This window comes from Octodon degus, unplaced genomic scaffold (assembly GCF_000260255.1).
Source record: "Octodon degus isolate 3935 unplaced genomic scaffold, OctDeg1.0 scaffold00002, whole genome shotgun sequence".
NCBI classification, from domain to species: domain Eukaryota; kingdom Metazoa; phylum Chordata; class Mammalia; order Rodentia; family Octodontidae; genus Octodon; species Octodon degus.
This window is the reverse complement of record NW_004524578.1, coordinates 1907845-1929744: the sequence shown is the minus strand read 5'-3', so window position 1 is coordinate 1929744 and position 21900 is coordinate 1907845. Positions and strand designations below refer to the sequence as shown.

General features: G+C 47.3%; 1 protein-coding gene across 1 annotated transcript in view; it reads right to left on the bottom strand.

The window, feature by feature from the left end:
• Otud7a (OTU deubiquitinase 7A) overlaps nucleotides 1–21900 on the bottom strand; it is a 153104-nt gene that overhangs the window by 72630 nt on the left and 58574 nt on the right. Inside the window, exon 4 of the mRNA XM_004623441.2 lies at nucleotides 1942–2124. Coding sequence (XP_004623498.1) covers nucleotides 1942–2124 — 183 coding nt within the window. The remainder of the gene's footprint in view (nucleotides 1–1941; nucleotides 2125–21900) is intronic.

Here is a 21900-nt window from a genome sequence, read left to right as displayed (position 1 = left end):
AGATCCTTTACATATATACATATATAAATATGCAAATACATATTAAATGTTATTTTAAATTTTATACATATATCAAATTTAAAAGACCTAGAGAATGTAATTTAAAAACACATATGGGAACAATGTTTCAGTGACTTGTATTCCACGAGACTTTCTAGGACAAGAGGAGCCCAGCAGATGACAAGATGAAAGTTAAAAATAAGACACCACTTTCCATCCTTCCCAGTAGAAAAACAAGGCAATCCTGTAACAACAACGCTCAGTGAGGCTTGTGTTTCCAGGTTTCTTGGAGCCCTGCTCCCAATAGGTGTGTTAAGGAGCACCCTGGCAGCCTGTCAGCGGATGGCCGGAGATGACAGTGTGTTACACACACACAGACAAATGGGACTGACCGATAAGGAAGAACGACATCAAGTCAACTGCAGAAAAATGAGTAGGCCTGGGCTCATCATGCTGAGTGAACTAAGTCAGACTCAGGAAGAAGAGCACCACATGTTTTCTCTCATACATGGAAACAGAGAAGAAAAGGGGACCTGAAAGTAGAAGACCAAGTCCCGGCAAAGGGAAGGGGGCTGCTGGAGGGAAGAGAGGAGGTGAGAGGGGACGGGAGGAGAGGGAGGCATCATAGAGGGTGGGCAGGCAATGGCCTGCTGTACTCATGCATGGACATGTTACAGTGAAGCTCATTAATTTGTACAATGAATATGAATTCTAATTAAAATTTCTTGTTAGACAAAACATCCAGCCAGGTACAATTGGCACAAGCCCACAGTCCCAGCACTCCGGGAGGCCGAGGCAAGATGATCAGAAGTTGGAGCCCTGGTCAACTCATCGATGTAGCAGGGCCTTACCTCAACATAAAAGAAAAAGGAAGGACCAGGCATAGAGCTCGGTATAAAGGCCCTGGGTTCACCCCTGGCACCAAAAAAAAAAAAAAAAGAAATTAATGCTGGCCAGAGCAGGGGCAAACACATAGTGAGAAGAAATGTGTCTTGGAAGAAATCTAAAGCTATTAAAGTTATTAAATTAAAAGCACACATATGCTGGCACAGCAAGTCCACTTTGGGGCACTAGCCCATAAAAAGAACGTCACAAGTATGTATAACTTACAAGTGCAAGGCTATTTATTTCAGCACTGTGCACAGTTGCAAAAACAGCAAACAAAATCCAAGAGAAACCAGGAGGAGGCTTAGGTCGGAAGCTTAGAACTTCATGTCAAGGGGGCTGGGATAGGGCTCAGCGGCACAGTGCCTGCCTGTCAAGCACAAGGCCCCGAGTGTGATTTCTGGTACTCCCCCACATTGAAAAAAGTTAATGTCTACTATGGAATGCAAATGTAGCTTTTAAGAGCATCTGTTCTTGATCCCTTCCTGTGAAGTCAGCGCTTGGCAGGGTATGACCTGCATTGGATTCTGAGCAAGCCTGCTGGAGACGCAGGAGGCGGCAGGCTCAGAGGGCCAGGGTGTCACTCCAGTGCGAGTGGAGTGGGAGAAGGCGTCTCTGAAGCTTTCTTTGATATCCCCGCACTGTTTCTTACTCTGGTAATGAAGAAACAGAATAGAGGAAGTGGAGCATGAAAATGGGCATGATGCTAACAGATTTGGAAATTAAACTTCTTGTGAAATAAATGAAGGGACTAGAAGTGTTTGGTTTGGACAAAAACAGGTCTCTGTGAGGAACACTTAGCTTCAGTTCCCCAAAGGACAGTGAGTCCAGAGGAACTGGAGTTGTTCGCCTGCTCCTCGGAGGCAGAGGTAGGATCCATGAATGGACACTGCAAGGGACATTTCAATCTACCGTGAGCAGCGACACATTGTGGGCCCCACTGACCTGCCCTGGGGAGGCGATGGTGAGGGCCCTGCTCTTCCTGGGACCCCCAGCTGCCCACTAGCCTGGTACCCGCCCTAAGCAGCCGCGCCTAGGCTCAGGCCTCAGCGGTACCTTGGGCAATGTCGTCCTGCCTCTGCAGGCAGGGCCGCTCCACCTTGTGCCCCGACTGATGTGGCTCCCGCTCGGGCTGCTTGGGGCACCTGCCTTCATTGAACACGTGCGGCAAGTTGGCTGTGTGCACCTGTCGGAGTTGCTCATAGTCGCTTAGAGCAGCTGTTAAGTCCCAGTTCTTGCCTATAGGGGAGAAACGACAAGAGATTACAGTGTTAATGCATGAGTAATGATCTCATTGTCAAACACAGCTGTGGCAAGAAGGGCGCCCATTAATATGTTGGTGACCTTTCTACTGGTAGTTCTGGGCTATCGCAGGGGTAACCACACTTGAACATCTCTGGAGGCAGAATGTATACCCTCAGCTGATGGTCTTCTGAAACACGCGGCTATGTCTAGTCTCATGGTCTTTAGACTCTTTCTTGTATCAGATCACATGTAAACATTACGTTACTGATTATTATGCCCTCCCTTAAAACTAAGGTTGTAAAGCTTCCTTTATAGAGGGGAGTATTGGGAAGAAAATCTACATGAGACTGTATTGGTTTAGGACACTTAAGATAGTCAGGAAGCTTGGTCAAACGGTATTTCAGGAAGATTAGTGGCCGAGGTTTTGAACTAAGCTGTCCACACACACCCACTCAGGGACATGCCAACCTCAGAAACTGGAGGGAAACTGATTCACCATCATAGGTTAGTGAACTCCCTGTGATCCCCCCGTTTGCCCAAACTTCCCAGATACAGAGATGTGCCAATCCCTGTCTTATGAACTCTTGACATTCATAATCCCTAACAAATCATAATCCTAATTCTTGCCAAAGCTGCCGTCTTGCGAAGCCCCATAGCACATTTCCAAGGCTGCCTGAATATGGTGGAAGCTTGAGGCTCCAGCCCGCTGCAGCGATGTTGAGAGGCGGAGCTCAGAGCAATGACTGATCCTGGGAACAGTGGCTGAACCAATGGGTTGACCGATCTGCTGATGAGTTCCCAGCTGGGTGGGCTGTCAGGATGTGGGCGCCAGCTGGAGGAAGCCTTCCACGAGGGCTGTGCCTCTAGAGGGGAGACCTCACCCAAAGCCCCTTCCTCTTGGGCGCTCTTCTCCTACCTGCTTCCCTGCTGCTTGAGGTGAGCCACTTTGCTCCACCAGACCCTCGGCATGTCCTGCTTTACCTCAGGCCCACAGCAATGGAACCCATGGACCCTGGACTGAAGCCTTTCACGCCATGAGTCACAACGAACCTTCCCTCCTTTACATCGTTTTTCCCCCCAAGCCATTGGTCACAGCAGGGAAAAGCTGACTAACACAAGACCCTTCCCAGAGCCCCCTGTGTGTGTTGTCACTGTGAAAATTTTCAGGCTTAAGTCAAAGACAATAGAAAAGTCACCAGGAATGTGCTCTGGGGCCATGTGAAGCCCCATGTTGCAGACTGGAGGTGTCCTGTCACTGTGTGCATCTGTTAGATGAGACATCACTGAGAAGACACCATCAGTGAAGCGCCACTCATCTCTTTTCCTCCCCAGTGGTCACCCACTCTGCTGGTCTGCTGACTCCCATGATTCCTCTGGATGGCTCCAACACCAGCTCAGACCCACAGCACAGGTACTTTGCTATGTGCCTGCCCTGTATCTCTAACCAGCGAGTATCCCGATTCACATTTGGCAGCAGAGTTCAGTCAGTGTTAAATGAAAATGCAGATTGATGATGGAGGGGGAGGCAGCAGCATTGTCCAGGTCAGCCTAGTGCCCAGTGCTCCCCTCTGAGAATTTAGACTATCTCAGGGAGTTGGTGCTTCAGTGCTGCTGCCAGTGTCTAAGAAAGAGAATGAGAAGGAAACAGCACAGGCCACAGGCACTCTCGCCAGGGGCCCAAGCCCCTCTGCTGTGTATCCTACGCTGCGTAATTCCAGGTGGTGGTGCAGGACAGCCAGCGCTGTGTGCAGTGGTACAGAGGCACTGGCTGGGGAGGCCTGGGTGGTTGGCTCAGCACTGCTGGGATGGGCAGCACCCATGCACAGAGATCCTAAAGGGAAGGACAGGGGTGGGCAGATGCTTGTGAGATATGGCAGGGTGCTGAGGTCACGTGGCCCTGTTACTACTGGTATTGTTAGTAATAGAACTGGTATAGGGATAGAGAGTGGAAATGATGGATTTGCTATAGGTGAATGTCTCAGTTACTTTTCTCTCGTTGCTGGGCCAGAAATACTCAATGCCCAAAATCAAGGAACGAAAGGCTTATTCAGCTCACAGTTTGTGGAGGTTTCAGTCCTCACTCAGCTGGCTCTAAGGCAAAATGGCACGTGGCAGAGGGCAGCCATTCATGGCAGTGGAAAACAGCAAGGAGCAAGAGCCGAGAGGAAAGAGCAGCAGCTGAGGCAGCCACCACACCTCTCCCTTGCTCCTACTGTGTTCAGGCTCCCCACCCAGGGCAGGAGAAGCACTTACACCATGATCCCAGTATGGGATCGTGAATTGATCCCAGACTCTAGAAAGCTGCCCCATGAGGCTCTAGAAACCTCATGGCTGCTTGAGACTTTGGGGGTAGAACTAGACACAAACCATTGCAGTGAACTAAGATGAAGGCTAGAAAAAAAATACACGATCACTCTTCTACATCACTGGCAATCACATGATAAAAGTCAGACAATGACCAAAATCCCTGGAGATTTTGGGCTTATCTATTACCATTATTATCATTTGCTGCACATTTCTGCTTACGTTGAAGCTGCACATTCAAGCTTATGTTGCTTGGACCAAAACCTCTAGTGCAATTTATTGCTGAAAAGTTTATGTTTTAAACTTCTAATTTATTTTTTTTTGCTGTCTCATGATGGGTAGATTTCAAGTTAAAGTTACATATGTAACTTAAAGTTAACGTTCTAACCTGGAGAGAGTGTGGTGCTAGTTTTTTTATCATACAAAGCTAGGTACAGCACAAAACTGGAAAGAACACATGAACTCACAGGAGGGTGTGAAATAGAAAGTAACAACTTAGGAGAGAGGACTCAGAAATGCTTCAGAAATGACATTACATTATATAGAAAAGAAATACAGACCATACATGGCATAGTAAGCACCATAAAAGCACAAAGAAGTAAAATCAATAAAATGTAAGGGTTAAAAAGTTAGAAACTCGGGACACCACTGAATTACAGGATGTTACAGTACAGGCTCTCTTATGTCCTTAGTCCTCACTGACCTTGGAAGGCTAGGGCCAAAATGTTGGCTGTCCTTGCAACCCTTCTTTTTACTAATTTTTCGTCTGCAAACTTAAGTTGTTAACCCTCCAGAAGAGAAGCTTAATATTATTACCCTATAACATAAGCAGTTGAGCTTGACCTCACTATCTGTCTGAGTAGCAAACATCTTAGACGTATCATGGAACAGTGCTGAAGTCACACACCTACAATATTTGAATGACAATGGAATACCCATCTCTGACAAAACTAAACAAAAAAGGGGGATATAAATGAAGGACCATTTTGTAGTTATATATATTAGTTAGGATAGATATACAGCTACTTTCTCTTAATTCAATGAGAAGAAAGATTTGCACTAATTGTGTTTGGACAGGATATCATGTCTGCATCTTGTACTATGAATAACCACTATGAAGACAACAATATGCAGTGTGTTAATTATTATGACTGTCCTACTAACCTGTTTTGAAACTGTCTCATTGCTATTTGTTTCTCAATAAAATTAATAAAAAATAATTTTACAATGTTAGAAATATGAATAAAACAAAAGGTCTCTTTATGGCAGATATAGGACACAAGTAAATAAATACAGTGTGCACATAGCTGGAGTTCAACATAAAGTAAAGCCTTTAATTAAAAAACAAACTGTTGAAATAAATTATTTTATTCTACAAATTGAAAGAACATCTTTTATATAAGGAAAATGTGCTCATGAAGTCAACCTCAACATCTACCCTTGTAAAATTATTGTATCACAAAGAAAAAGAATATATAAGAAAAAAGGAAAGAAAATCAGGTTGCCAACATACTTCTTAGAAGCAACATTCAGAGTCAAAGGATATTTATAAGATACTGAAAAAACAAAGGCATGAGCTGAGAAACTCTATACCTGCTAGTTTGTATGTGCTTTGCGGAAAAATTGACACGAAACACATCTCCTTAAATCACACTTAATCTGCAAACAAAGATGTTAGTAAGTTCATAATTTTGCTTAACACAATACAACTATCCTATGTATGTCATCTTTTCTTTTTTTTTCCGTGATACTGGGGATCAAACTTGAGACCTCACATTTGACAGGCAGGTGCTTATGCTGCTGAGCTCTCTTCCTGGCCCAAAATATCCTATATACAATTGGAAGCTCAAGATCCCAAAATCTCAACAGTTCCAGCATTTCTTAAAAATATAACTACAGGGCTGGCCCGATAGCTTACCAGACTAAGTACCTGCTTAGGCAAGTGCAGGGACCAGGGTTTGAGCCCTGGCTCCCCCACACGCCACGCCAGCTCCTGGGCATGCTGAGCTGGCCATTGAGACTGGGCGGGCACTGGGCAGGTGTGGTGGTGCAAGCCCGTAATCCCAGCGCTGGGCAGGCTGAAAACAGGAGCATCACCACAAGTCCAAGCTGTGTAGTGAGACCCTGTACCAAATATATTTTTTTAAAAAATGGAACATACAAAAGAATTACACCACAGCAGTACAGAAAATCACCAGCACAAACACCAAATCCTATAGCTCTATGCTGGGTATCCAGGACACATAACAGAAAATTATGAGCTTCGGCTTTCAGTGGCCCTACCCCTATTGTCCAGCCAACTGTCACCACTAGGTGCTCTCTTGGGCTGACTCCACCCACAGCATGCAGCTTTTCTCAGTGAGTCCTTGCATCTCTGAGGTCCTGGGGTCTTCATTGTCTTTTGCTTCAGTCCTACAGGTGCTCGCTTTCCTCTTGGGGCCTCTCTTCGTGACCTGTGAGGTCCCACAGTCCTTATGTTCCACATGACAGTAAATGCAGCACCACATGGACAGCACCAAAGTCTTCTATGAGCCAAAGCAGTAGCCAGGCCCCCTTCAGCTCTGGCTGCAGTGCCTTCTGATGGCAGGGCCGAGTGAAATGAATCCCAGGAACCAGTTCCCTAGGAGACCCTTCTCAAGAGACTTCCACATAGAGTTCCACTCTTTTCTCAACTGAAAGGTTGACCCTTTTATTTATACCTTTGAATTTGCCACAGATGAGGGCTTTCTGAGTCCTGAGATGCCCTCAGAGTATCTTTTTTCTTGTTCTTGTACAAAGTAGAGTGGACCTTCAAGTTACCTACAATCAGCTTGGGTTATGACAAGAATTTTAGTTTTAACTTTTGACTATAGTCTTTAATTTTTTTTTTTAATTTATGTATTTGGTACAGGTCTCACTACACAGCTCGGACTCCTAGTGTTCCTCCTGTTTTCAGCCTCTCTAGTGCTGGGATTATAGGTGTGTGCCACCATGCCCAGACTCAGTTGCTGGCTCAGCGTGCTGGGGTGGGGGTAGGGCCAGTGCAGCATGCGGAACCAGGGATTGAACCCTGGCTCCTGAGCGTACCTAAGCAGACACTTAGTCCCCTGAGCTATTTTGCTGGCCCTCATAGTCTTGAGTTAGGACCTGAATGCTGGCTGCTTGCACTTCCAAGTGGTCTCAGACACGGATTAAACCCTTAAAGAGTTCTGGAAGGACCAAGACAACATCCTTTCTTATATGAGCAATCCTGGGCCAATGTCTCTCTTAGGATGCTTATATACAAGAGAGAGACTTTGAGGGCTGTATGGAGGAGCCTGAGCCTTCAATTGACAACTTTCAACCAGCCCTCAGGAATGAACTGTATTTGTAAGTCAAGTGTCTGCTGTACTTGGTTGCTTTTTAATGGTGCTAATTTCTTTAGCAGCTACATCTCACTTGGCTTTAATTTTATACCTGGTTATTTCTGGGCCAAAATTTAAGTTAAAAAAAACAAAGCAAAACAAAACTCTGTTCTGGTTTTTGCCCCTGATTCTCGCTATATGTCAGCTAATAGCATCAGCAGTGCCAGTGTCACAGCTTGAATGCTGGGCTGCCTTGTGACATCCTCGGCCAGATCCGTTAGCCTGACACCCTTCGCCTCAGTCTAGGGTCTAGGGACATGGGCACAGGAAGGAAAGTTTTTTAATGCCTTCTAACGCAACTGCCAACTGAAGCCTCCCGAGCTCGGCTTATTCTCGCGGTATTTCTATCAGCATCCTGGTCTTCTGAACTCTGACCAGAAACACCCATAAAAGTCTGTGTGAACCATTCTAGGGATTCTCTAGCCTGCAAAACTTTCACGTAAGCAAGTTCCAGCATTTCTAAACCACATGGTCACATATGGTCACAGAAATAACACCATTCTCACTAGCAATGTTTTGGTTTCAGTTTTCTCATCTCTGAGATACAATACTGGACACATTTTTTTTTTTTCGTATTTTTAGTACAAGGTCTATAGGGTCTCATTACACAGATTAGACTCTGTAGTGATTCTCCTGTTTTCAGCCTCCCAAGCACTGGGATTACAGGTGTGCACCACCACACCCAGTCTCAATCACCGTCTCAGTGTGCCCCGGGGGTGGGGCTGGCATGGCCTGCTGGGGATTGAACTGTGGCTCCTACGCTCTGCCTAAGCAGGTGCTTTAGTCTGCTGAGCTATCTGGCCAGCCCAATTTTATTTTATTTGTTGTTGTTGTTTTTTTTTTTTTTTAAATCTGGACACAATTTAAAGGAGAAGATGTCTAAGGTTTGATGGGGTTCAGTCCATGCTCTAAGGCTCTGATATTATGATAGAAGGGGGTGGTGGAACCAAGCTGCTTAGCTCATGGTAGACAGGGAGCTGAGTGGGGGAATAGCATCAGAGAGGAGCTCCTGAGGGACTTGTGCTCAGTACACAAGGCCACGTCCCTATGGCCCAACGAGACCCACCGAGAGCATGCTGTACTAATCTTCTAGGCATGTCTTCATCCAGTGAAGGTAATGTATCAGGATTAGCAGTCACATAATTGGAATAACTGACCTAAGATAGTTTATAGCAATGTGTGTGTGTGTGTGTGTGTGTGTGTGTGTGTGTGTGTGTATGGGTTTATATAATTCTATTTCTATCTTCATGTAGATAGTAGTTACTATTCTTATTGCTGAGTCAAAATTCCCAACGTCCACTAATTAAAGGAGGAGAGGTTCATTTCAGCTCGCGGTTTGTAGAGGCTTCAGTCCTAGTCAGCTGGCTGCAAGGCAGGGTGGCCAGGCAGAGGGGCATCACAGAGGAGAACCGGCCCATGGCAGGGCAGGCAGCAGGCAGCAGGCAGCAGGCAGCAGGCAGCAGGCAGCAGGCAGCCAGCTGCTGCCTGCACTTTCCCTTTAGGTTCCATCGAATCTATAAACCTACTGATTCGTAACAAGGGAAAGAGTTATGTGATGTGAGGACAAAGCAGAGTAGTAGAAGCCTATTGATTGGTGTCATCACACCCAGGATAGAGTTTTCATTATCCACATTCACCCACACTGATCCAGGAACCTCCAAAAAGTGCCTGAGGTTTTGGGGGACATATGTATACAAGCCATTACAATGTGTATAATTAAAATAAGCCGATCCTGCATAACTTTTCCCATTACTTGCTACCCAACACTTTCCTAAACAATGTAGGAGAAAAGCCACTCATAGCAGGGCTTCAGTGCTATGCGACAGCATCTGGTCTAACGGGGTACCTTGGAAGGAAGTGCACCTGAGCACTTGAGGGTGGCCCAAGAGCTCCTGGAGGAGCCTCCACTTAAAAAAGAAGCACGAAACTGCTCAGTCTCAGAGTAAGGAGGAAGAGAGGACGGAGACCTGGAAGTAAAAGCACACAGCACCTTTGTGGCTCTGCAGGTATCGAACATGCACAACGCAGAGTGTGTGGAGAGGGGGAATGTGGCTAGGATGATGGTGGAACACGGAGGCAGGAGGAGAACATCAGAGAGGGCACGTGCTATGGGCCTTGAGCAAAATGCTGTGGAGCTTGGACTTGACCCCACCGCAAAGAGGAGCAGTGGAAGCAGTGGAAGTGGGGCTAGGCAAATTTTATTTAGACAAAAATGTACTGTGATTAAGCAAAATTACTTCAGTTAAATAATCGACTGCTTAAAGCTTGTGCAAGATTGGAGACAGGAAGAATATTAGGAGGTGACTGTAACCTTGTAGGCAAGAGACACTAGTGGCCTTGCCCAGTGCCTATGAAGATAGACAGGGCAAGTTTACAACAGTAACTGAAAAGGTAAAACCAATCATCCGTGTTTGATGATTGACAGGAGGGAAAGGAAGGAAGGAGAAGCATCCAGGGCCTATCCAACTGGCTAGAAACTGGCTGGTTGACTACAGAAATCCACACTTGGAACACTGCTCTGCCATTAAGAAGAATGAAGCTGTAATCCTAGCTCTCCGGGACACTAAGCGAGGAGCATCACAAGTTTGAGTCCAGTCTGGGCAACTTAGTGAGACCCTGACTCAAAAAAGGAGAAATCCTCAGTACCATAAAAAAAGAAAGTACATACACAAGGGGTGACTGCAGCAGAGGACGGCCGGGTGAGAAGCAGAGCGCACCGCAGTGTGTTCAGTGCCATCCAGTTTGGGACATCAAGTGTGTGCTGACTTGCCTGGCTGGGGTCCCTTTCCACAGTCACTTTTGCACACCAGTGGCATGTGTTTACCTCCTGCTGCTGCACGAGGGATTCTCCCCAGTATCTTCTTTGCAGCACAGCTCCACTGGCATCCACAAGCAGGAGGTATTCATGCAAGATTTGGAAAGCAGAATGGGGCAGGATGCTTTTCTATGGAAGCTGTTTTAAGCAGTGTCTGGGCAGAAGGAAGACTTGGGATTTGCTGCAGGTCCCAGGAAAATCCTTTTATGCATCTAGGGTTCTGAGGTGGGTGATGGTGGAGGTGGCCCAGGGCACTCTCGAAGCTTCCATGACCTCCAGCAAAGGCCTGTGGGCCTCCCTGATAGCCAGCTTCTCTGATCTCATGCACTGGTCCTGGTTGTGTGCACTTCCAGGTCCTCTCCCTTTCTGGAAAAGCTATAGTGGCTTCTGTCCCTCTCACCAAATACTGGTGCATACAGAATGTGGTCCTGGAGATGGTTCCAGGGAAACATGACAGGGATGGGCTGAGTTCCATGACAACGCGGGAAAGCAACCGTTGTTAAGTGCAGACCATGCTGACAGCAAGAAGAGCACATGACAGTGGGGGTGGGCTCACCCTTTCTGACTGCACAACAGGATGACAGGGAAACCCAGAGAGCAGGCTTTTATTTGGCTCGGTACTCTCTGCGGAGCAAGAGCTCCCATGGCTTCCCCTAAGGAAACAGCTTTTTCCAGCCATGGAGGCCTTTTGGATATTGCAAGTTGCAGAATTGTACAAGTTGAGCTGAAGACTTGTCTAGATCTCTTGTGAACACGTCAGGGCAGTAATTAGGAAAGAGAAACTCTCTGTGATCCCAGGATGTTTAGGTGGGTTCTAGAGAACCTTATACCTTCACATCACCTGGGCCCCCTTGGGTACAAAGCAGCAGCCCCTCGTCCTTTCTTGCAGCATGCCTCTCCTGTCTGAGACCTGGACAAAACCTAACTGAGGCCGTTGGAATATAGGGCAATGCCCAAGTCACCCTGAAAGTAGCTCTTTGTGTTAACAGATTCATACCTAGGATGGCAATCCTAGAGGAGAATGAGACAGGTTGAAAGAACAGACGGTTTTTTGCCAGTGGAAGCCCCAAAAAGCATCTAGGAATTGATTTATAAATGCTGCCCAGGAATTGCCCTGCAGGCCACCAGCAGGAACTAGCACTATGGATATGAAGGTCTGGGTGCTGGAGGTGGAGAGAACCAGCAAGTACAGTGGACAAACCACACACTTGCCCACCAGAGTCTGCAAGGCATGGGTTCAAAGTCACGACAGCTCGACCCTCCTCTCAGTCTATAGGAACTCCAAGTGCCCTCTCCTTTTCCTTCCTAAGAAATAAGATCGGCAAGGAGGGAGTGAGCTCTTAATCCATTCTTCACAGTTTGTCAGAGATGGGTCAGGAATATACCCATTACACATGATCAAAACTCAAGATGGGTTTGTTGATTTTGGGACTTGGTGTTGACAGCAGTGGGGAGGTCTCCAGTGGTACCGGAAATGGGGTCAGTGCAACACTGGGTTACTGTTGTCGGTTGAATCAGGGACCAGGAAGAGGAACGGATGAGGGCTTGGCAGGAGGGTCTCTTGCCAACTCACTCACTGCTTCCCCCATGCACAGAACCCCAAAGTTCCTCTGTGTAATTTGGGAGAAGCCTGGCACAGCTCTTGTGAGAATAGCTCCCTGGTAAGTTCCAGGCTGCAGATGAAAAGACTTCACGTAAGGATCAGACGGAGGCAGGAGAATCTGTCGGCTGCTGGCAGGAACAGAGAAGCCGGGAGACCAGGAGAGTCCCTTCCTAAAGCAGGCAGAATGACGACAGTGGCCCTGCTGTCAGTCACAGCTGCTGCCAGGTGTGTGTCTGCCTGTGAGGCGTCCAGGGCTGCGGCACAGTAGGCAGCTCACAGCAGCAGCATGGCGCCTCCGGCTTCTCGAGGCAGAGCGAGACTCCTCAGTCACCTGCCTCTACCAGAGGCTCCCTCGACCCTCGCTGGTCCATCCCTCCCAAGGGTGCTGCAAGCCCCTAAGAATCAGGGTAGACATTTTTCCTGTTTATATATCTAAAATGCCTTAAGTGTTTCTGACAAATCCATAGCTGTTTTCCCACGTGTACCCACACATGTGCACTGCTGTCCATCCTTGATATCCATGGGAATTCCTCCCGGGGCCCCCCAAGACACCAAACTCTATGCATACTCCACTCCCTTCTACAAAATATTGTAATATGTGCATACAACCTCCCATAGGACGACCTCTGGATTATACCTAATCCAATGCAAATGCTACACTGTGAAGGAAGTAATGGTAAGAATAAAGTCTGTACAGGTTCTGTAGAGATGCAGAGTTTCCCCGCATATTTTCTATCTGTAAGATGTAAGTTGGTTGAATCCATGAGTGTGGAATCCGTCGGCATGGAGGCTGACCGTGCCCAAGCGTGTGTGCATGCACATAGGTATCTGTGGGTGAGTATCTGAGACTGTGGTCAAGCATGGAAGGACACATGCGGGACACGTAGCATGGATTTCCAGGAGCTGGTGGTGACAAACAGAAAGCACAGGAAGAGAGCGTGAGCCAAGCAAAACAGAACTCCCAGGAACGTCTGCATGCGGGTTGTGACCCCAGCACCAAATTCCTACCCGTGCATGTGTGTAAACAGAACAAGGCAGGTAGAGTTTGGATGAGACTCGAGGGAGCACAGAGGGGCAAGGCGTGCGGGTTCGCCCATAGCAGCAGGCTCCCAGCCCACGCTGCCCCACGATGGCCTGGAGTTCCTGTCAGGGCCGCTGGCCCACTCGAGACGGGGATGAGTCCAGAGCGCGCCTGTGCCGCCCTGCATCCCTCCTCAGCCTCAGCTCTCAGACAGGCAGAGACTGGACTGGCCTGGGAGTTTGCACTTTGCTCTGCTGTCCTTCTAGCATGGAATTTATTACATGGCCACACTGACGTCCGAGGGAGACTGGGGAGTGAGGGCCGCTGACCTGCTTCGGGAGAGAAGGCCGAAGGCTGGCAGACGATTGCTTCTGTACATGCAGAAATCCTATGTTGCACGCACACACACGAATACATGTTTATTATATAGAGCCTGCCAAAAATAAATACACACTTCAGGCAAAGAAAACTAGTACAATGTTTTTGTTTTTTCAACAGATGGCGTTACCCTCATATGGGGGACCCTAGAGGATGTTGTACATCGCAGAAAACCTGCTATGCTGCTGGCCCTTTAAGAAGAAATTGAAAATGCAGTCTCAGCAGTGAAGGCCACCCAAGCAGGGCCTTGCTGACCTCCAAATGCCTGGAGGCTCGCGGCCACCACCGCGAGCACCTCTGAAGCCAAAGGTCACTTGCGCTGATCTCCTAACATCTCAATACGTCTAGCATTAGTGTTTAGACTTAGTATTTTAGTAAATTAGTGTTAGCATTTTCCTGAAGTGTGTCTACACTTCTTTTGGTGGACTCTGTGTACAAACACATATTAAACCTTCACACAGATGAATGCATAAACATGTGCATGAAGACCTGGAAGTAGAGACACCAAAATATTCTTGGAATCCCTGGTATCAGTCTAACCACTAGGATCATGAGTAATTTTCATTTTCTCTTTTCTTTTATGTCTTATTCAATTGATTAATTAATTCTTTTTTGGGGGGGGGCGGGAATGGGGATTAAACTCAGGCCCTTGCACTTGCCAGGGAAGCGCTTAGTCCACTAAGCCACCTCCCCGGCCCCAATTAATTCGATTATTAAAAATATCTGTAGAGTCTCATTTCATCTGAATGTTTGGTGGATATGATTTGTTAGGCCAGTAGCTACTGTAATTGAGTCTCTTTCAATTTTATTTATTTTTTTTAATTTTTTTTATTTTTATTTATTAGAGAGAGAGAGAGAGAGAGAGAGAGAGAGAGAGAGAGAGAGAGAGAGAGAGAGAGAGAGTGGTGTGTGTGTGTGTGTGGCCAGCTCAGCCCACCAGGGGGCGGGGCTGGCTGGCATGTGGTGCTGGGGGACTGAACCGCGGTCCCTGATGCCTTGCCAAGCTTATTCTAAGTAGGTGCTTTAGACCACTGAGCCATCTCTCCAGCCCCTCAATTTTATTTTTAATAAATATCTCCACATCCAAAAAGTACAATAAATTTTGGATTCAACCAATTCAAATAATTGCTTAAATAATATTTAAAAGTGAATTCAAACAATGAATTTTATCATGGAAGGATGATTATTTTGTGTTACCCTGGAGAGTATTAAAAATACCAACTTTAATGTGAAACATAATTCAGTTAGTGGATTTTTATGATGAAATAGAGTAGTTCTGAAAAGAAAACTTTAAATTTGGCCATGTAAGCGCTGGCCTGATAACTCAGTGGACTAAAGCGCCTGCTTAGGCAGAGTGCAGCGGCCGGGGTTCGATACCGGTAGTACTGTGCCAGCCCGGCCTATGGGGTGTGCCAAGCAGCAACTGGGACTGGGCGTGGTGGCGCGGGCCTGTAATCCCAGTGCTTGGGAGGCTGAAAACAGGAGAATCACTATGAGTCCAATCTACATAGTGAGACCTTGTAGACCCTGTCCTAAGTACAGAAAAAAAAATTAAATTTGGCCATATATACCTCCACAATAAGAAGCAAGCTATAATTACACACACACACACACACACACACACACACACGAGGCACCAACTCATTGCGATTTTTCCCACAAATGAAATGACGTCACTGTCGTACCAGCACACAAATATGTGTCCACCTACAGTCTGAGAGCTCGTGTCCCTTTGGAGCATCACACGCAAGAGCTCAGCAACAGTGTGACTTTGGATATTTCCAGGTATTTGGGTTTTCTATACTCAGAATGCAATTAATCTAAGCGACGACGAAAATATGGCCAAGACATCTCACTAGCAGCTGGAGACGAAGCTGAACTGAGCAGCCCCGAGGGTGACGGGTCACGAGGAGGCTCTCGGTACACGTGGGCGTCTCTGCGCACCGACGGTACAAACGGAAACAGCATTTGTGGATAGAGCAGCCGAGGTGTGTGCAGCGGGCCGGGGATTCGCACAGGGCCTGGCGTACCTGACATTGTTAGGGAGGAGTACAATCTTTCTCTAGCTGTAGGGAGCAGGGACTCATGGAGTCTGAGGCTCTCAGAGCTGGCTTCTGCCCTGGTGGCTTGCTCAGTGGTGCCAGGATTGGAGGCAGCGGGCTGGACCAAGAGAGGAGATACGACCCCAAGGTGGCGGGGGAACACATGGCTCTGCTGGGGCTGCTCCAGAGACCTGTGCTGGGGGAAGTCACTCGGTGGTGCCCAGAGCACACACAGCGGCCTGTGGGGAGGCGGAGGGCAACACAGCGGTGGGGAAGAGACACCGGAGACGGAGTCCCAGTGCGCCGGCTCGGCCGGCCCTGGTGCCCCGACACTGGGTCCAGCACGATTCTAGGGGCGTCTGGGTAAGAAGAACATCTGAATCTGCCGGCTGAGTTAAGCAGGTCTCCCGCCCCAGTGTCGGCAGGCTTCACCCAGTCTACTGAAGGCCTGAAGAGAACAAGGCTGAACTCGAGGCACTCCCCCTGCCTGGCGCTGAGCCGCGCTCACACTGGCACTCAAAGCTCGGGATCTCCTGGTCCTTCTCCATCTTGCCGGCTGGAAACTTGGAACTGCCCATCTGCATAACTGCACAGGCCAGTTCCTTGTAATAAGTCCATCTCTCTCCGTCCGTGTAACCTAACGCCTATGTATCTATGTGAGCAGCAGGAGATCACTAGCTACCAGGTATCCTCACTCAGAAGTGGCGTTCCAGGGCACTGAGTCCCGAAGGGCAGCAGGGCTCCGGCTCTCACAGCCCCAAGGCTCTACGCTGTCAGTGGCCGGCAGACCCCGAGGGAGGTGGGTGGCCTGGGCAGAACAGGAAACGGCTCTAAACAGTTAGCAGGCCGCTGCTTATTTTGGCTTTATTTAAAACAACGGGGCTGGAGGTGTAGCTTAGTGGCAAAGCATTTGCCTAGCATGTGCCACGACCGGGTTTGAACCCCCACACTGGGAGAAAGGAGGAAGTGCAAAGTTTTGACTTTGCAGCTGAAAGGTTTTCGCACTAAAGGATCTCACCCTTGAGTGAAGAAACGATCAAGTGGGGACAACACACAGGATCTCTCGTTGGCTCCTTCCTACCACTCAAGGCCAACGGCACCAAAATTATATATGCTCTCAGGAGGATTTTTAGAAAATACGTGATTTGTTTTCAAAGATTTATTTCAAAGAGTCTTGAAAAAGAGAACGTGATTTTTAAAAATGGAGGAAGTTCGAGGCTCTTTTGTGCAGTCACATTCGTTGCCATTCAGCTTGCTGTCTGAAGCGCACCACCCAGAGCTGCCTCCGCAGCGGTGGGGACCGGTGGGACTCAGGGGCCCGCTGCGGAGAGCTGCGGCTCAGAGCCTGCTCACGGCCAGGAGCCGCTCCCCCGCGAGCCAGCCTGAGTCTACTTACTGCCATCAGCAGAGGCGGCCCGGCCTGCCTGCCCCAGCGGTGGGGAGCAGTTACTGAATGCTCTCCCAAGTCCGTTGGAAAAGGCTGAGCTCGGGCCAGCCGAAGCTCTGAGAGGTGAGGCCCTGCTGGAGGCCGTGAGGTCACTGGGGACCACACAGGATGTTTCTCGTTTGTCTTTTGCCTCCTGGCTGGTGAGGACGGTGGGTTTGTTCCTGTGCATGTTCTCACTGTAGTGTGCTGCCTCAGACCCAGAACAGTGAGGCCACTTGATTATGGACCAGAACCTCCAAAACGGTGAGAGCTTCTCTCTGTATGATTTAATTGTCTTGTTACAGTGATGGAAAAATAACTAATACACCAAACAAGTCTCCTGGCTTTGATCTTTTTTCCTCCAGCACTCAGGACTGAACCCAGGGCCTTTGCACTAAGCTACATCCTCAGACTTTTTAAAATTCTGAGACAGGGTCTTGCTAAGTTGCCTTTGCTGGGTTCAAACTTGCAAGCTCCCTGCCTCAGCCCCCTAAGTGCTGGGACTACGGGCATGTGTCATCATGCCTGGCTCCTAGCCTTTCATTCAAAATGGCGCTTTACAAAGAATCACAATATTGGTTTACATAAAGTAAAAAAAAAAAAAAAGGCAAGTCAACTATTAAAATGAACCTGAAATGAAAATGTGTTCTGCTGAGACTGACAGCAACTCCTTAGAGTGAGGTTTGCCAGGGAGTCTCTCCCAAATGGACACTGTGAGCTGTAGAGCTGCAGTGTTTAAAAAAGAAATCTGTTCCTTTCAAATAAATTATTTCAGTTAAAAATTCCTCAGGCAGCTTTTAAGAGCAGAAATCAAACTAAATCCTGAAGATCGGAGAAATAAATTACTTCTTATGACTTGAATGTTTTCCAACTTGGACTCCATGAGGAGTCTTAATTTGTCTCTTCTAAAGAAAGCCTTCTAGAACTTTCCACGCAGTTTTTCTGGACATTCACCAGCTCCCTTCCTGTGTCCCAAAGACCACTAATGAAGACTGCCACAAATCCTTGGGGCCTGGATCCGGGGTGTCCATGGGGAACCAGCTCCCTGTGGAGGACCAGCATCCGGGAGGAACTGTCACCCCAGGGCACAGGTGATAGCTGGCTGTGTGGGAAGAGCTCAAGCCACTCAAAGGGGAATAGGAAAAGCTTGGTGACCTCCAAGGCAATGGTTCAGCTTGTTAAGTGCCCAAGCAAAAGCGTGATATAATTCCAGGGCTACAAACAGTGAAATCGTTCCCAAGGACAGCTCAGGAGTTAGGTAAGCTGTGCCTGCTCGCCTCTTTCCAGGATGCCTAGGGCAGAAAACAGAACGCTCAGGGAGGCAGGTGAGGGTGATGGTCCAGCTGGCGCAGGTGCAGGCGGCTCTGTGCTTTGCAGGGCCTGGGTGCTGGGAAGTCCTATCCATCCCGAGCTGCATTCGCCCAGGAGCTACGCTCACTTTATCAACACAGACACAGGGGGCCTCTCCTCTATGCTCCCTTGGTGCTCAGGCACCAAAGAGTCCCCTAACAGGATGACCTCAGGCAGAGAAGCCCAGAATGAGGACGAGAATTCTCACCTATCTGCGGAGCAGCACATTCAGGCTTTAGACCAGCAGGCTTCAGATGTACTGTGGGCTTGATCGGCAACAGCATCACAGGTAAGCCTGGGGAGGTGGCCTGCGCTTGCAGTGTGTGGGCAGGGGCCATGGCAAGGTTGCAGGATTTTACTTGGGGAGCCATGAGACCATGGGCAAATTCTCAGCTGCAGAGAGAATTGTCCTGACATTAGTTTGATTTTGAAATGTTCGTGGTATAACTCGCAGACAGTGAACAAATGCATAGGCTGTGCCCAGCTGGCTGAGCTTCACCACAGGTCTGCACCTACACGCATCAGCACTGCTGAGTTCTAGCCTCGTCCTTCCCACAGCAGAGCTGTCATGCCCTTCCCCAGTCAGCACCGCTCTCACGACTTCCCCTTGCTGCCTGACCTGTCACCACACTCTTCATGATAAATAACACAGATTTCCCATTTCATGGTTTAGAAGGCCAGGTATTCATCAGGCTTGGCCGGTTCCCCTCCTCTGTTTCCCAAGGTGTTAGCAGGGCGGGAGTCCCTCCTGGAGCAAGATTCAGGTTCCAGGTTCATTCGGGTTGTAAGAGGGTCCTTGCTCAAAGCACTGCAGCACTGTGTCCTGTCCCCTTACAACCTGAAGCTGGAGGTCCCCATCAGTTCCAACGGTCCTCCTCATGCGCCTCAGCTGGCAGCTCCTTCCTCCATCATTGGGTCGGCAGCAGGGGAGAGAATTGCTTGCATACTTCACAACACTCTGACTGCCTCTTCCTCATCTCCCAGATTACTGTTTGCTTCTAGTGCAAACAGAAAGGCAGCAGCTTCTATCTATCAGATTTTACCACCACTTCCCCCCCCACCATTCATTCACTTCAAATCAGATTCTAGAATTTGTCTTTGTCAGTATGAAATGAGACTTCAGGGCTGATTCCAAGAGAAATGGCAAGAAGCTGCAGTGGGAAGACAGGTTCAGAAATCACCGACTCCTGCCGTGTCACCCGGTGGGAAGCTGGCTATCTGAGACACTGGAACTCGTTACTTTCAGAGCTGCAATCCTGTAAAGAAGCCAAGGCCTCTGACAGCACCTTGAGCCCATGCAGAAAATCCAGGCTAATCTCTACTTGAAAATCAGCTTACTACTAAGTACTGTGATAAACTGTGCTCCAGCAAATTGGAAAACCTTGAAGAAGTGGGCAAACTCCTAGACACACACATATTATCAAAACTAACAAAGATATAAAGACCATGAATGATCCAGTAACAGGCAATGAAACTGGAGCAAGAATAAAAATCCTACCAAGAAAAGTTCAGGACCAAATGAATTCAGGGCTGAATTCTACAGGAACATCAGGGAAAATCTAACACCAGCACCCCTCAAATTGCTTAACTAAACTGAAAGGGAAGGGGTGCTCTCAAAGTCCTTTCTGGAACCTACCATTACCCTGATGCTAAAGGCAGACAAAGATCCAGAAATAAAGCTGTAGCCTAATCTCTTTAATGAATTTAGACACAAAAATCCTCAAGAAAATACTGGCAATCAGAATTCAATCACAAATCATCAAGAGATCATATATCATGACAAAGTAGCCTTCATACCAGCAATATGAAGATGGTTCAAAACACGAAAGAGGGCCGGTGAGACAGCTCAGCAGACTAAGTGCCTACTTAGGCAAGCGCAGGGACTGGGGTTTGATCCCCAGCACCACGTATGGCGTGGTGGCGCATGCCCATAATCCTAGCATCGGGGAAGCTGAGAACAGGAGAATTACTACAAGTCTGAGTTGCACAGTGAGATTCTGTGCCAAATACATAAATTTAAAAACAAAAACAAAAACAAAACACACAAAAGGAAAACAGAAGCAAGATCAAAAATCATACCATTATCTTAGTAGATGGAAAAAAAAAAGACTTCGAAAAAAATTCAAGATCCATTCATTTTTTTATTGTATTTTATTTTTGTATTTTAGGGAAGGGTCTACTGGGTGTTTAGGGTCTCAACACTATATTGGACTCCTAGTGATCTGCCTGTTTACAGCCTCCCAAGAGCTGGGATTACAGGTACACGCCACCATGCCCAGTCTCAATTGCTGTCTCAGAGCATCCCCAGGGGTGGGGCAAGTATGGCAGGCCTGAGCATCGAATCCCTGGCCCCTGCACCTACTTACATGTGCTTTAATCTACTAAGCTATTTGGCTGGCCCTCATTCTTGTTAAAAACCCTGAAGAAGACAGTTACAGAAGAACTTTTATCTCAACCCAATAGAAGCCATTTATGACGAACCACTGGCTAATATCACATTAAATGAGGAAAAGCTGAACTCTTTTCCTCTAAAATCAGGAACAAGGCAAGGAGGTCCACTATCACTTCTGTTCAAATAACACTTAAAACTTTAGCTAGAGCAATCAGGAAAGAGAAAGAAATGAAAGAGATGTGTATAAAGAGGAAAATGTCAAGTTATCCTTATGTGCAGATAACATGATCCTTAACATAGGAGACCCAAAAGCTTCCATGAAAAGTCTTTTAGAATTAATAACCAAATTAAGCCATGTACAAAATCAACACAGAAAATTCAGCAGTGTACAAAATCGACACACAAAAATCAGTAGTGCTCCTGTATATGGATGATAAACCCACTGAGAAAGATATTAGGAAAACAATACATTCACAGTAGCATCAAGAAAAATAAAATACTTAGAAATTGGTCTAACCAAAGCAGTGAAAATAAAAGACTTCTACATTAAAAACTATAATACTCTGAAAAATGAGACTGAAGAGGTAGGTCATCATAAAATGGAAAGGTAGTCTCTGTTCCCGAGAAGAGAACCAATATTGTCCAAATGACCATACTTCTAAAACTGACACATAGACTTACTGTAATCCCAATCTCAATACCAACAGAATTCCTCACAGAACTAGAGAAAAGAATCCTAAAATCCATATGGAACAAGAGACCCAGGATAGGAAAAGCAATTCTGGCAACTAAAGCTATGTAGGAGGCATCACAATCCTGGAATTTAAATTATATTACAAACCCAGAGAGACAAAAGCAGCATGGTAGGGGAACAAAAATAAGACATGTAGATCAGCGGAACATAACAGAGATGTATAAATAACATCATGTGCATCCAGCCATCTCATCATTGAAATAGGGGCCCAAAACGTGTGCGGAAGGGAAAGACAGCCTCCTAACAAGGGTGTTAGAAAACAGCTGTCCACATGCATAAGACTGAATCTAGACTCATCTAGC